The sequence below is a fragment of the Vidua chalybeata genome, chromosome 5 (assembly GCF_026979565.1).
Source record: "Vidua chalybeata isolate OUT-0048 chromosome 5, bVidCha1 merged haplotype, whole genome shotgun sequence".
In the NCBI taxonomy this organism is placed as follows: domain Eukaryota; kingdom Metazoa; phylum Chordata; class Aves; order Passeriformes; family Viduidae; genus Vidua; species Vidua chalybeata.
The window spans coordinates 30,804,968-30,820,578 of NC_071534.1; the positions used below are offsets into that span (position 1 = coordinate 30,804,968).

General features: G+C 45.0%; 2 protein-coding genes across 2 annotated transcripts; one reads left to right on the forward strand and one right to left on the reverse strand.

Moving 5' to 3' along the window:
- Window positions 1-3,105: 3,105 nt before the first annotated feature.
- Window positions 3,106-5,693, reverse strand: MCAT (malonyl-CoA-acyl carrier protein transacylase). Its single transcript, XM_053942159.1, has 4 exons — window positions 5,093-5,693; window positions 4,908-4,995; window positions 4,425-4,642; window positions 3,106-4,155 (listed from the first exon to the last, which is right to left on the reverse strand). Exons 1-4 carry the CDS (start codon window positions 5,537-5,539, stop codon window positions 3,733-3,735), a joined length of 1,176 nt encoding a protein of 391 aa, XP_053798134.1. The 5' UTR covers window positions 5,540-5,693; the 3' UTR covers window positions 3,106-3,732.
- TSPO (translocator protein) lies at window positions 5,663-15,205 on the forward strand. Its single transcript, XM_053942160.1, has 4 exons — window positions 5,663-5,872; window positions 11,653-11,853; window positions 13,524-13,662; window positions 14,461-15,205. Exons 1-4 carry the CDS (start codon window positions 5,664-5,666, stop codon window positions 14,635-14,637), a joined length of 726 nt encoding a protein of 241 aa, XP_053798135.1. The 5' UTR covers window position 5,663; the 3' UTR covers window positions 14,638-15,205.
- Window positions 15,206-15,611: the final 406 nt, after the last annotated feature.

The window sequence follows — 15,611 nt, forward strand, 5'->3', positions numbered from 1 at the left end:
TTACTTGAAATGCAGAGCAAAAGGAAAGCAGGCAAAGAAGGAATATAAAAGGTAATGGCTCCAGCATACCCCAGAAATTCAAGCAGCAGCAGCATATCTTCGAGTGTCTTATTTTTCCAAAATGCTCTCAAGCTGATGTGCCCTTCAGCAGCAGGTAGACAAGTTTTTTCTAGAAAAGCACAGTTCACACACATGGAACTGGAGTCACACACAGGCCAGAAGCTTGCCCACATAGCCAAAAAAACAGACTAAAGTTTTATCAGTGAATTGACTGCTCCATTGAACTCCGTAATAGTGTGATAGAAAAGTACGTTAAAAGTTAATATCTAGTAAAGGGTAAAATTTAACATCAGGAGGGTCTAATAAACTAACTATTCATATGTAATAAAAGTACCAGCTACGAAAAAATGGACTCTTCCCAGCTGAGTCAATTTAATACTACCAAATAATTATTTCTAGGTAAATAATTTTTATGCACAGGGGAACAGTGATGAACAGGAGACTTTTCACTGCCTATTTCATCCAAGAGCTGTGTGGGATGACTCTGCTTTTTCCCACTCTTGTATTGAATCACCAGAGAGGGAATTTCATCATCCAGCATGTATGGAGCAAAACACAGTCTCAAGGAATACAAAATTAAATCTCAGCAAATAAATGAAACACGAAGCAAATGGCATCCAAAGCCACAGCAAGCAGCACCAACTGGAGCAGCAAGGAGCAGTCAGTGCCAGACTCCTCTTTCACCTGTGGAGCACAGTTAGTTAATCCTTTAGTCAGAGCCCCACAGTGACTCAGGGGACCCAACGTTAATTCTGTTTTTTTTCACTGCACACTTCCTGGTATGTGACAGCATTTACGGCACTTGATTTTCTTCCACATCCTGGTTCTGCTTGTTCATAGGTGAAGGAGCCACACTGGTTTCTCACCTCTCAAACATTCAGTTTCCAGAAGCAGAGGGGATAGAGGAACAAGAGCATTAAAGGAATGCTCTGAGATCCAGGATTCATAATTACTTGGGCACTCTCTGCCCAGCCACAGGCAATGTTACAGTGCATGCAAGGTGAGGTTGTGCTGATGGGCACCCCACAAAATCAAGCCCTGAACACTCTGCAGACAGAGGTACAAAGGTGGAGGCACAAAGACCTCCATCACACTTCTGCTCCTAGAAACTGCAACATCAGCACAAGAGCATGATTCCCTCTGGCTTCTGGTTTTGAAGACACAAAGTTCATTGAGGAGCAGCCTTGGCTCAACCACTGCACAGAAGAAACGCAAACACCCAACAGTGGTGATGGGTCCTTCTTCCCACTAATTAAACAAGACCCACAAGATTGGAATGCTCTTATGATACATATTTCCCTTCAGTATTCTGCGGCGTGGGTTTTTGCTCTCCCCGGCTGCACGCGGCTCTTGGGAGCCCGGCTGTGGCGTAGCTTCCACGTGCTGCCAGGGTTTGCTGCCGCGGGTTCCCGGACACGGCTCCGTGTCTCGGGCGCGTGGGCTGGCCAGCCTCTGTTACCGTGCGCTAGGGACCCGGCAAAGAGGAAGGAATTTGTCCATTTACTCCGTGCTTAGCAGGAACGGTTTATTGGTCACGCGGCGCGGTTCGATGGAAAGACGCGACCGCTCCCAGCACTCGCATGGGAGAAAATGGCGCCTGACTGCCGGCGGGATAGGGCTTTATGGAGGGGCGGGGCGAGAGGATCCACGGCCTGCCGCCCAATAGGGGCGGCTGCCGTGGCAGTGACGCCAGCAACCGCGACCAACCAGAGAACCCCGCAGGGGCGGGCACCGAGCCGCGGGCTGAGCGGGATCGTGTGGCCAGCACGGGGTTTCCCGGGGCCGGATGGCAGGGTGGTTACAGGAGCGGCACAGGGGTAACAGCCGGCAGAAGGCAACATGGGGGCAGAAACCGCGGGGGGGAACAACACGGGGGAAACGTGGGATTACAGAATTTGACTTATTTTAACATAAATTAAAAACCCTAATCTAAACCCAAACTCCGGGATGCAACAGTATTCTTCAGCTGACAGAAGTGCAAAGGTTATCAATGGTTTGTAAACAAGAGATTTCTAGCATGGATTTCCTAAAGACCTTTAATTCCCAGCAAAGTGTACAAGAAAGTAAAATGAGGGGAAAAAAAAAAGGAAAAAAATTATGGCAAAAACACTACAAACAGGAAACAGGTCTCCAACATTTCCTCAGAAAGGTTAAATAATTAAAAAGAAAGTCCAGAAATTTCAAAGCACTAAAATTAGTGCTACCAACATACCACCATCAGTTTCAACTGTCATAAAAGCTGGTTTGAAAGTCATCAATGTTGCATTTGGGCTTACAAGGTGGAGTCAGAAACTTCTAACACAGGACAATCCAGTCTTTAATAACAGGAATGGGATTTAGTTGCAGTATTCTAACCAATAATTCTAACTGAAGACTTTGATATGCTTTTCTGATAATTATTAACACCTTACCTGTAACATAGGAACCTTCACTGAAATAATTTTCTTTATAGTTTTTCCAACCCTTAATCATCAGCCTCTAGTAGTCGAATGGTGAAGCTGAAAAACTCTGCAGTATTTTACTAATTGTTAATGTTTACACATGCTAAAAGTGGAATTTGGACTGTGAGGGCAGGCACAACTGCCAGCTGCAGTCCACAAAAGAACTGTTTAATAATACAGCCCACTTAGCAATGATGATAACGGCTAGTGTTTTAAATTCACTCTCCCTGTCAAAAATGTGAAATTAAAGAATGATTGGTACTGTAATTTCATAATACATTATTGAAGACGCTGTCAGTCATTTAAGTAATATATCCTAAATTTTTTCTATGTATCTGTTAAATATATCATTAAAATACCAAAATAAAAATACAAACTGGGAAATGGGAAGCTTGTTCCAGGAGAGTTTGGGACAAGCTGCTGCTCTCCAGCTCATTTCTTGCTGTCAGAAAATGTAGATAATATTTTTGTTAAGCTTTTTTTTCCAGTGAACATTTCTTGTGTAACTTAGCACAACCAATTTGGCATTGGACAACACGAGGGAAAGTTACTTCCATCCACATGTGGACAGAGTCAATAATAATGCACCCCAAAGCATTAAAAATAGCAAGAAAAGCTTCATAGTTTATTTATAGTTTAACCTTAAGAAAATAATGTTTACAGTAACATCATCTGCCTCACTCAGCTGCTACCTGGCAATGTGGACACAAAGTAAGAGAACTTTACATAGATTAACACCTCACAAGCCAGCTGAGTAAGAAAACAGGAACATCAACACACTGAAAGCCTTCCCAACAAATGGCTCCTCTAAATGCACCCTCTAGCCCAGAGCAGAGCCCTCCACAACTTGAAGCCAACAACCCCTGCATTCCTGCAGAAGATCCCTGCATCAGACAGCCAAGGCTACCAACTGGAACCTGAATCCACACCCAAAAAAACTCCCCCAAAAACAACCAAACAAAAACAATCAAACAAAAAAACATCAAGAGGCAAAGTTGCTTGCAGGATTGAGGACAAACAGTGCTACTTGGCCTGTTTGTTGACAGCTTTGCAGTCCTGACACAGATGGAAGAGCCAAACTTTGCTCTCCCCTTTGCACACCTGAGGAACTCAAAGGAAAATGTTCATTGCAATTATGCACGTAGTGCTCTTTTAAGACTTTGTCTTTTGGGAGCACAAAGTTTTAAATCAGAAAAAAACCGAGCTGTGTGGATTTTTCTCAAAAGGTTATTTAAGTCTCCGCTGCTTCCTCATCTTCCAGAGCATCTACATGCTTATATTGTTTCCAGGCCTTTAAATTACATTGCTTGAGAATGGCTCCTAGTTGATTCCCGGGCCCCACTTCATACGTGTAAGGAAATTCTGTTCCTTGCTTTCTTTCGTACACTGAGTGCATAGTCTGCTCCCACAGAACAGGTGACACCACCTGCTTCACTAACAGCTTCTGAATGTGCTTTGAGTGCATGTACTTTCTGCCATCAACATTGGAATACACACAGAACAGAGGTTTCTGAATTTCAATCGATTTTAGCACTTCAGCCAGTGGCTCTACTGCTGGTTCCATAAGTTTGGTATGAAAAGCCCCACTGACTGGAAGCATTTTTGTACGTTTAAAATAATATTTTCGGGCATTCTCCTGCAAAAACTCCAAAGCCTATAAAAGAGAGAGAGAAGTGAGTCTTGCACAACAAAGGTTTTCTCAGTCACCCCAAATGAATCACCTCACCAGACTTACTGTGATAAAGGGAATCCTTTCCCTACCCAAACAACTGAACACATGCCAGAAAAAAAACCCACAGATCAAATACTTTTGTCCGGACAAACTAAGGCTGTACATAACACCCACACAGAAATGTGAAGTACAAGTTTTTAAAAAGTGAAATGCTCAGTTCAACTGAAGGAATAGTTAGTCTGAAGCAATACCTGTAAGTGTCCTGCAATGACTCTGCTGTCTGGAAACAAATAGTTTGAAACTGTGCACACGGGGTTCTCTATACCCAGCGATTCACAGTGTTTACGGGCTTCCAGGCAGGCAAATTTGTAATTTGCCTCTCGCCGGCCGACAATCGAGAGCATTCCACTGGGGACAGCTTCCGACGCCTTTTGCATGGCTTCGGCGCGCACTTTCACCGCGTACAGCGCTACAGAGAGAAACAGAGATGCTGCGTCAATTTGAGCGCGGGCACCTGCGTAAAAGAAAGGGCAGTTGTTCACTCTCGTGAAACGTCAATGCTTTTAATACCGTATTACGCACGTTAAAGCGAATAGTCGAAGTAGAAAGTAAAATTCGTCCGCTAATTAAAAACAAAAGCAGGAGGGACACAGTGGTATCAGGCAACGCTTTGGAAACAGCACGGGCCCGGGCTGGGAAAACCTAGCAGGGAGCTCGGCACGTCCCCCAGGCACCTTCGGCAAAGTCCAGGGCTCCAGCGAAGACCAGCGCCGCGAACTCCCCCACGCTGTAGCCGGCGGCCGCCACGCAACGCTCCACGACCTGCGGGAACACAAAGCCGAGCGGCGCCTCAGCCGCACAGCGGGGCAGGCCCCAGGCGCCGCCGCCCCGACCCCCCGCGCCCCACGCGGCCCCTCACTTCAGGCTGCAGGTGGTTGAGCTTCTCCACGGCGGCCAGGGAGGCGACGAACACGGCGGGCTGGCAGTGCTGGGTGCGGTCCAGCGCGTCCCGCGGCCCCTCCAGGCAGAGGGAGAGCAGGTCGTAGCCCAGCACCTTCTCGGCCAGGCGGTACATGTCCCGCACGCCGGGGTACTGCTGCAGCCCGCGGCACATCCCCACGAACTGGCTGCCCTGCCCGGGGAAGAGCAGCACCGTGCCCTCCCGGGGGCACCGCCGCTCCCGCCTCGCTGCCGCCGCCGCGCCCGGCTCCTCGGCCTCCACCGAACTCTGCAGGAGGTCGCTCAGGGTCGCCGCCCGGTCCCCAGCGCCGGGGCGGGAGCTGCCCCACCGCCGCGCAGCGCCGCGGAGGCCGCCGCGCCCGCTGCAGCCACCAAGCCGCCATGGCGCCGCGGCCCAGCCGCCCATGGCCGCCGCCCGGGAACGGGCGTTGCCACGGGAACGGGGCGGCCCCCGCAGGCAGCTACTGCCGGGCTCGGCGCTGGCAGAGGGGACGGGACGGGAAGGGAGGGAGGGAGAGAGAGAGGGAGGGATGGAAGGAGATCGGTCGGGCCACCCCGGCGCTCGCCGCCCTCAGCCCCTCGCGCCACCCTGGGCCCCGCCCGCGCCCGGCGCCTCCGCCCGCCCAGCGCCGAGAGCCCGCCCCGGGGCGGGGGAGCCCGCGCGGTCCCGGGGGCGGTGCTTGGCTGCCCGGGCAGAGCGGGCACGACCGGCGGCAGCAGCAGTGCTGCGCAGAAAGAGGTAATGCCGGCGCTGCCCGCGGCACGGCTCGGGGTGGGACGGGACAGGGAGCCCGAAGAGCGCAACCCCGCAGCCTCGCCGCCCAACCCCGCCCCAGCCCCCGCGCGGGTCCCGGCGCTCCCGGGGCGCTGCCGCCGCCGGGGTCGACGTAGAGGGTTGAAGGAGCGATCCCGCTCCCTACAGCTGGCGACACTCCCGTGCCGGCCAGCCGGGATCCCCCCGGGCAGGACGGGACCTGCCGTGCCGGATGGAAACGGGCGGGGTGGGCAGCTCAGGGGCGGACAGGAGTTGGGCAAACACTCAAAGTTTTTCGTGCCGGCCTTTAGCATGGAAAGTGCTTTAAAATAAACAAACCAAACCACCAACGTAGGAAACTTGTTCTTAATTTTGATCCGGCACACGAGCTTTTCGGTGGTTGGCAGCTGTGCGCGCACGGCAGAAAGGCAGAACCTCTTCCTCTGGTCTCACGGGACCGGCGGCTCTGCCACGCACACGGGGCATATTCGCTCTCCGCACTCGGAGTTTTCACGCTGCTATTTAACTAAAGGTATCTTCCTTAAGTGTCACCGAGGAACATTTCTTTAAGGGTGAAAGAAAGGGCTTTGGTTTTCAATTCCGAGTTTTTGAATGATACTTATAAATCAGCCCGAAATGCACTGTGATATAATTGGAGCGTTCAAACGCTAAGATTATTTTTTAAAAAGAGAAAGTTGGCGTGCCAGAGTTACAATTGTGTAACGACTTTGCGTGAATTAAGGTTGTAGAACAGTATCAAGCATTGAGTCAGAGCAGCTCAGTAAAAGAGACTGTAAGTACAGCTTGGGAGAAGGAAAATGTGTAATAATACCAAGAAATTATGTTGACTTTTTATTTTTCTCACTTCTCTGTTCTCTGTGTAATTTTGTAAGATTATTTCTTCTATTTGTGTCAACCTCCAGATAAAATACCTAGAAGTGCTCAAGTTAGTTGAAATATATGGGCAGTAACATAGGAGATATGTGATCATATCCCAGCCCGTGGCTGCCTCTACCTGTAACATAAGTGTCAATGAGAAGAGATTGAGAGTAAATGGCAAATTGTCCCAGCAAGAATCTTGCTCCAGTATGCATTTCAGTTCCCTGTATGTGCTTAAATCATAGATTTATTTGCACAACTTGTGCTCTGCCACACTGAAAGAAGTGTAACCTGGGGTGTGAGATTTTTTTCTTTCCATCTGTACTTCTTGCATTATAGTCTTCAATAAATACAGTATTTTAAAAAATTCTAAATATATATTATAAACATATGGACTTATTCGATATTTATATTCTATTTATATTCTATAACATTTATTGTTTTAAATGTTTCTATTGCTTGAGATTAGATAACCTGCTTTTTTTTGGTGGTAGCTGTATTCTTTGTCATAGATTGTGATATAAATTTGATTTTAGTGTTGCAGCTTCCCAGGAATTAAAACCACAACACACATAAATAGTTTATCAATATAAATTAAGTATGTTGTCTTTAATTTTTCAGACAGCTATCTTGGGAAGAAGCCTTCCTGGGGAAAATTTGTGTGCTGCCTTTCAGACCTGGGCAGAGCCTTATTTGCCCTTAAAAAAATGTATGGTAGAGGATGAGAGGGACCCCTCTCTCTCTTATCTCTCTCTTATCTTGGGGACCCCCTTCCATGGTATGGTCCCAGCCTTGGCAGTCCATCTCCAAGCACTGGGCACTGCGAACCCCAGGGCTGCCAGGATGACTTAGCTCTGCTGGGAGATTTTTGTTTGTGTTTAATGCGATTTTTAAGCCCCATGTGACTGGGTAGCCAGCCCAAGCTGCACAAGAATGGAACTAATCAGAAGTTTTATCAGCAGAGGGGTGTAAGAAAATGGGATGAAAGCAATTCTCCTTTCCTACCTTCCTTCTCCTTCCTGCTGACAGAGTGCCCCAAGGAGGGAAAGGCACCTGTCTTTCAGAGACCTCCTCAAGGCAAAGAAGTGTCTTAGTTCATTTTTCATCAGGCTGAAGCAACCCAGCTGCTCTGTCATGATATATCTAATCCCACCTACAGAGCAGCCTATCCCTTTCATTGGGTGCACAGTGTTTTTTCCAGAAAGAGGACACAGAAAGCTTCTGTTAGTTTTTTCTTTATGTTATACCACCATAGAAAAACAGCAGAGAGAAGCCATTAGGCAGCAAGTCTAACTACTGCAGCTTTTCCCCCCCTTTATTTGTCCTTTTACTTTATGTAGCTGGAACCATCTTTGGGTAGGTCAGATGTTTTGAATACCTAGAATAATTATTCTAACACGTACGTAAATCAAAGTGGCCTAGTGCAGCCCTCACTGCACTGCTGAAACTACCTGAAGTCACACTAGGACTAAACAGAAAAGGGGCAGCATGATGAAGAATATGTTGCAGGGCAGAGATAAGAAGTGGAAAAGAAGCAAATAAGTGTGTGTGTGAGAAGAAAATACTTCCAACCTTGGTGGTTCTTAGAGGAAGATACCTGCTGGGTACACTGCAGATACCATTCACAGATATCCAGCATTCTTCAGTATTAAAATGAGGGTGCAAGGATATTGTGCAACTCACCCTGGAGCTGGGATATGATTGGGAAAGTAGTTATTATTTCTAGGTTGAGTAATGCTGCTGAAGCCAGTGGGGCTGTGTTAGCAAGTCTGTGGTGTGTAAGTTCTTACGATTCATTTCAGATCATCAGCTGTACACGGAAAGGAAGGCAGGGCTGATGAACCTCTGTGCTCACATTCCTTCTAGAAAATGTACAGGGTGTTCTGTAAACATTTCACTGCTCTTGTACTGCACAGGTAAACAAAGACGGCAGCACTGGCCAACGCACAGACTCTCCAGTGCATCTTGCCTTTTACTCATTCTCATGCTAAAGACCTACATCAGGCAACCAGACACAGATAGACGTGGCTTCTTCCATGCTGTTTTCTGAGTTACTTGTGCTTTTTTATGGAAAGTTGATACCAGTATTTAATTTCTTGGGAATGAAAACACAGGAACTCCCACTGCTGATGGACAGCTGTGGTCTTGCTGCCAGCACATCTTGCTGCATGGTTTCATCCCTCCTTCTCCTTGCAATATAGAGTATTTTGCCATGCTTGGGAAATCCTGAGGGATACAACTGGAAAATACAGCACATAATTAATTACAGCAATAGTAGTTAAAAGACTGGGATACGAATATTCAATTCCAGACAGTATGTTCAATCTCTTAATTTCTATTTCCTCCCCTTTGCTGTGCATGAGTGGCTTCACTTCTCTTGTTTCTTTGCTTTGTGCCTTCCCTGTTTCTATTTCCCTGCCTGGTTTTCTTTCTCTTAAGAATTACTTCAGTGTTCTTCCTCCAACGTGCATGGATATATAATTTATTCACTAATGACTGCCACAGAGCAGTATGGTTTCAATTTTACAGTATTTAGCACTTTCAGCTTACAGAACACTTTCAGACTTTGTTCTGTGGGAGGAAGTTGACAGAACCCCTGACAAAGTCTGTTGCTGAATGCTGTGAGGAGACCACCCTTATATTGTTAACATCCAAATAAAGCATAAAGCCCTTTGGATTCTTGCTTATCACTTTTGAAAAAATAGTATTTGGCAGCCATGCTGGATTTGCACATATCACAGCATCTGTAGAGATCTAAGCCTGGCCTCCCTGTAGGCAAAGCAAAAAGGTTAAAAATTACTGAGATCTTACTAATTTTCAGTTTCTAACTTAATCTTTGGGAATTACTCATCTGAAGGCAGCCAAAGAGAGTCACTGTGCTCAGAGCTCTTGTTCCCATCACACCTTGTTGCTCCTGCACATGGCACTTGCTTCACATCCTAGTAAAAGCAGAGCCTTTCATGTTGTCAGTGGGGATGACAAGTAGTGCACATAGCAGCTGGCAGCCTGCTTCCTTGGGAAATAACAGCACAGACCTAAGTGCAAAACGGGGCAACTCCTCTGCTACACTTAAGATGCTTCCTCATAAGTAGAATTCACTAGGCAGAAGTACGGCATCAATGAGCCCTGCAGATTTTTCTTCCCTCCCTTGTCCATCCTCCACCCAAGACCTAATTGATCCTATCACAGCAGAGTACCACATCCTTCCCTTTCTCCTCCGAAGCCTCAGGTCTGAATTCTTCCCTCCTTGGCTCTTTCACCCATTTTGTTCGGGTTTTGACCTTGACTTGTATGGCTTTGTCTGCTGCCTTTTTTGTGTATATTTCTATTCTGCCTACTTCCCCCAAGCCCACAGCCCAGGCCTACCTGCCCTTTCTTGTTTAAACCTCTCAACATTTCTCATCCTGCGTGCCTTACCAGTCCCTCCATGCTCAGTTTGACTTCAAAACTCTGCTCTGCTTCTATCACCAGGATTCCTCCTGATCCCATGCAAATTGCATTGTGATCCCAGCTACTGAAATCTCACATTGAATCTGTGTGGGCAGAGCCCTGAGTGCAGGGACAAAAAACATAATGCAAGAACTTTCTTGCTGTCCAAGCTTACCCTGATCTCCAAACAGAAATTCACCATGTCAGACCTGTGACAATGCAACCTCATCTGTGCCATTTCCTATTGGTTTAAGCACATCTGTCACAAGTAGGATTTCCTCTTCCCCACTCCCTGCCTCCTCATCTCAGCAGTCATGACTAAAGCAATAGAAGCTTTGAAATCCAGGGAAACACAACAACCAAGACAGTAACAATATGGCACTTTTCTCTGACAAGCATCTGAAATGCTCATTGATCTAAAACTTTATTTTCTCTCCTGGGCCTTCTGCAGTTGCTCTTTCCCCACTGCTGCACTCTCTCATAATCTCTCTCCTGCATAACAGATGAACAGGAATTGGGTGTATTTGCCTACTGTATATTTGAAAAAACATCTTTCAGTTCTGCCCTTTTTTTTATTGTAGCTCTAATGTTTACATTTCAGTAAACTAAGCACAGCTCTTCTGTAGCATTTGGCCTTTGGCCAGAAAATCTGCAATGAAGCTTTTTCCTCCTTCCTTGCTTGCTGGTTTTCCTGCTGCCTGTACCCTAACTAAAGCAGAATGGCCTAGCAGAGCAAGGCATTACTTAGCCCTACTTCTGTAGGCAAATTTAATGGGCTTGGCAGCTACAATTGCTGCAACTGATTGAATGTTTCATGAAGGAGCCAAAGGTGTACCTCTCCATGTAGCTTCCAGATCACCTTCCTTGTTTAGCAAAACATCAGTTAAGTACTTACCTTCCCATTATCCTCCCTGGTGTTTGTGTTCTAAGGCAGCTTCTCAAGTGTCTGCTACTGATTCACATCCCTCTGGCTCCTACTGAGCATCCTGCAGACAACATCTCACATTATTTTGCTTGAGCACAGGAAAGCACATGCTCTTTTCTTCCTTGGCTCTGCCATTACATTGAGGGAATGGGCTTTTTGGTGAATACAGAAATACATGCTTCTTAACGTATTTATTTATTTTCCAAGTGCAGTTCATATAACATCAAACTGCTTTATTCCTCTGCCATACTTACTGGTGAGGATATTTCTGTAGGTACAATTCAGTAATCTTCATGCACTCAGCTGAGAGAGAAGTAAAAGCCCCACTTCCCACTGGCTCCCCCCTCCTCAGGGACATACTCCTTTACAGGTGTATTGGTACAAGATCCATTAATTTCAGCTGCAGTCTCTCTCAGTGACAATAGGCTGTGGATCAGATCTTACATGCCTATTTTAAAAATCTGTTAAAATGGAAACTTTTGCAGTTGCATTTTAAAAGTTCTCTGCCAATCAGTGTTTGGTTTTGTTTCAGGTTCACTGTCTCAATGGAAGTGGTACCAGCCTGGGCCCCAGCAGCAGGTTTCACACTCCTGCCACATGCAGGAGGATTTTTAGGAAGCAATATAACCAAAAGGGAAATCCCAACATGGTATCAAACTGTACAGAAGCCATCCTGGTGTCCACCTAACTGGGTGTTTGCTCCTGTTTGGGGAACTCTCTATACATCTATGGGGTATGTTTTTCACATTATATTAAGGCACTGGCCTGATCTCAAAGTTCCATTTGGTATAATGCTGGACCAGAGGCTATGTCTGTACTCCTGTGGCTGTATGTTTGTAAGAAACTGTGTCAGTCTACCTCTTTAACAGGTGAAAACATGTTTTGGGAGTCGTGTGTGGGTTTGATAGGACATTTTGTATGCAGAAGTATCCACATCAAAAGCAGGAACTTGAAAAGCTGCCATTAATTTGCTTTCCTCATTAATTCTGAGGGGAAGAACTGCCAAGCTGCAAACAGCAGAGCAAGGCAGCACTGGGATTTCTTCTAAGTATATCCTTTAGTAGTTTTAAGAAAAAAAAAAAAGGTGCGGGAAATTAGGATAGAACTGTTCTAACAAAGCTCAATAATGCAATGGATGAAACTGAATGCTAGACTGGCATTCCCATGTTCTCTCATTTTGGTTTCATTTTCTTTCCAGAAAAGCTTTGTAATTTTTATAGCCTTGTGTCTTGTCCCTCCCCACCAGTCTTCTATTTTCTTTCCCCTCATACAGACTGTACTTTTAAACTTATTTAAGTGGAAAACTTGTGTAGTTGAAGACTTAACATTTGAATGAGATCATTACTGACCTGTGAATATAAACATACCTTTTATCAAGGACCAAAGAGCTGGGTGGCTTTCCCAACTTCCCTCAAGTTGATCGCACAATCTGTAACCCTGTGTCTGGATTCCTCACCACGAATCTGGGTAGCAGGTTAAATACCTTAAAAAAGTCCAGATTGTGACAGCTTATCACTTATTTTGGTAATAGAAGAATCCGTGTATCCTAAGGTGGGTGGTCTTGGTTATGTATTATACATCCAGCCCAGTGAAAAGATCATACTTAGTACCAGCCTTCTCTAATCCATCATGCACACACATTCCTTGAATGACCAAGACATTTCATTTCTCCAGAATCTCAAATATAAGGAAAGCAACAAATAACTAACAGAAAGATTGAATAAGCTTACCTGTCTTTCTTGACACTTAGCTTCTTAGATTTGTACATCACAGTATTGGTCTGAAGTTGAAGTCAGGTGTATGAACAAGTTGAATCCACGCTGTGCTTTGGAATTCACTTAGGAAATGGAAGCTTCTAATGTTTACCCTGCCCCAGCTTTATTCTGTTTTCATTATTCTCTGCAATCAAACTGACAAAATTGTTCAGTCCCTGTGAAAGTAATGAAAGTGATCAAAGGGTTCTTCCTGCTCCCCATACTCAACTGTGCTTTGGGATCCTACTCAATGCCATTCATTTCATCCACTTACAAACTGAGGTTTGATTAATTTTTAAAAAATCTTTAAAGCACCACATCCCAATACCAAAACAAAGTTTTTTCACTATTTGCATCTTAGACTTGTTTCCGTTTCGACATGGCATTCTTTTTTAAGACAGAAATGCAGTAGGTTATCTGCTTCTATACACCTAAAAGTAAGAATTCTGGCATGATTGGAATTCTTCTCTCTCCATGTTGTTATCCAGCTGATCAAACATGTGCTGTAAGTTACTTTGCCAAGTAGGGCCTGGATATCTCAATCTTCCAAATTAATCTAGACCCTGGCACTGAACTTATTTCATAGATCAAGAATGTGTGGTAGCTTTAAACAGTGTAGTGAATGACACTTCCCCTTTGCTTTCTGCAGATACGGCTCCTACCTGGTGTGGAAGGAACTGGGGGGCTTCAATGAAAAGTCAGTCGTTCCTCTGGGTCTGTATGCAGGGAACCTGGCATTAAACTGGGCATGGACTCCAATATTTTTTGGAGCTCACAAAATGGGATGGGTAAGTGGAATACTAAGGTATTAGCATGCAAGGTTTGTGTCATCATCTTTTCTCCCTGAAAATGGGCCTTAATACAAAATACGGCTTGCAGAACTTTTCTAAAATTCTCTTTAATGCATGCCAGCAGCCACCTGAGAGAATTTACAGATCTAGACCATCCTTAAATTGATAAGATTTCAAGCAGCTTTCTGCCAGCATTTGGTAAGAGCTTTGTCTGAATAGAAAACAAACATTTATGCCTTATTGCAATTCCTGGGTCTCTCTGGCAAACAGCAGTGATAAGCAGCTTATTACAACATAATTCAGGTGATCAACACCCTTTTTAGAAAAGACTAATTTTCTGCAGCTCTCTGTAGAGCTCAATTATTCTCAAAAATAAGAATTGGTAAAAAAAAAATATTTGCCTGGTTCTCTAGCTGTACATGCAATGCTGTAACAGGGAGACTCTGCAATCCATTAGAAATTCATTCACACCTCATCTCTTCAGGTAACATGAACAAATTGGACAGGTTTGCTTGCTCCAACTTACTCTGTGAAGTGTCTCACTGCCCACTACAGAGGGTATGGGTCAGAGAGACTTCATTCGCCCTCTCTGCTCCCAGCTGTAATGTCCTTTCTTGTATTGTTTTATGACTCAAAGTGGTTTGTAACTCAGTAGAAATCCATCTTTTTCTGCTAGCTGGTTTTCTGAGAAGGATTTAACTCACAGAGGGATAGAACAGGTGCCAGAGCTAGGTGGAAAGTGACACACAGGAAATGCAGTGAATAAAACAACACTAACCACCTTCTGTGTTTCAGGGGTTGGTGACTCTCCTGCTTACAACTGGTACAGCAACAGCTACCGCTGCTTCCTGGTACAACATCAACAAAACAGCAGCTTATTTGATGGTTCCTTATTTAGCTTGGCTAAGCTTGGCTTCTGCACTCAATTATCAGATCTGGAAGGACAATCACAACAAGAAAAAACCTGAATAAGCAGTTTTCAGCCAAAACCATTTTTTTCCACAATAATTTTTTATATAAAGTTATGACCTTATTTTATTTTTAGCTGAACTATTTCTGCCCTAACTTTGGTATTTACAAGTTGACAAAACAAATATAACTTTACTAGGCAAGCCACAAAGGGGTGTATGCCTGACTGGGTTTTATAGCAACTAAAAGTCGTGATTGAAAAGTGTTAAGTGCTATCTTCTAGTATTATGTGTTACAGCACAACAACAGCATTGTAACTGTTACCAGAAGAAAGCAGGAACTCAAACTTCCATATGTGCAGAGGAAGAAATCCAACTACACACTAACACAGTTTCCAGAAAGGTGCTCCTAACAGTGACAGGGATGATTGTGGCCTGAATCTTTCCTATTTACCACTAGGCACAGTGCTTTTGTGCTATGTGTCCCACTACAGCCACCAGATATTTGTCTTCTGGCTATTGTACTCTGGAAACGTGCAAGACAAGCTCTTTTCAACAATTTGTGCCTTCCCACTTTGAAGAACTATACATGCATTCAGCTAAATGCATTAAACTACATGTAAACTTAATAACCTTGTTCCTTGCTGGTATTGTTTTAAATTGTTTTGAGCAGAAAAACACTGAAGGCAGCAGGATGCTATAGCCTCAAAGACAGCCCCTTCATCTCTTCTCCTCACCTTTGCAATGGCCAAGACAAACCAGGAAATTCAGAGTACCCGTAAGAAACTGTGAGAACCCAGTCACAACATTTCTTTAATCAAATTTAAGTAAGCAGCCCAAACCAGTTCAGGTTCCCCTGAGCAGGCCAGCATTGTGTGAACATCACTTCTGGCTGTACAACCCTGCTCTCCCTTCTGCCTCATCTCCACAGCAACTGGATTTTCCCAAGTTTATTTCTCTAGCCAATGCTTCTATCAGTGGAACAAAGCACATTCCTGTAGACCAGCCTGAAATAGCCTCAAATATTCCTTTTTGTTC

Excerpts from the sequence above, each read along its gene's own strand:
- MCAT (XM_053942159.1), bottom strand. The coding sequence starts at position 5,539 with ATGGGCGGCTGGGCCGCGGCGCCATGGCGGCTTGGTGGCTGCAGCGGG. Across the intron at positions 4,996-5,092 it reads TCAACCACCTGCAGCCTGAA|GTCGTGGAGCGTTGCGTGGC; the intron begins GTGAGGGGCCGC and ends GTGTTCCCGCAG. Across the intron at positions 4,156-4,424 it reads TCATTGCAGGACACTTACAG|GCTTTGGAGTTTTTGCAGGA; the intron begins GTATTGCTTCAG and ends TCTCTTTTATAG.
- TSPO (XM_053942160.1), top strand. The coding sequence starts at position 5,664 with ATGGAAGGAGATCGGTCGGGCCACCCCGGCGCTCGCCGCCCTCAGCCC. Across the intron at positions 11,854-13,523 it reads ACTCTCTATACATCTATGGG|ATACGGCTCCTACCTGGTGT; the intron begins GTATGTTTTTCA and ends TGCTTTCTGCAG. Across the intron at positions 13,663-14,460 it reads GAGCTCACAAAATGGGATGG|GGGTTGGTGACTCTCCTGCT; the intron begins GTAAGTGGAATA and ends TCTGTGTTTCAG.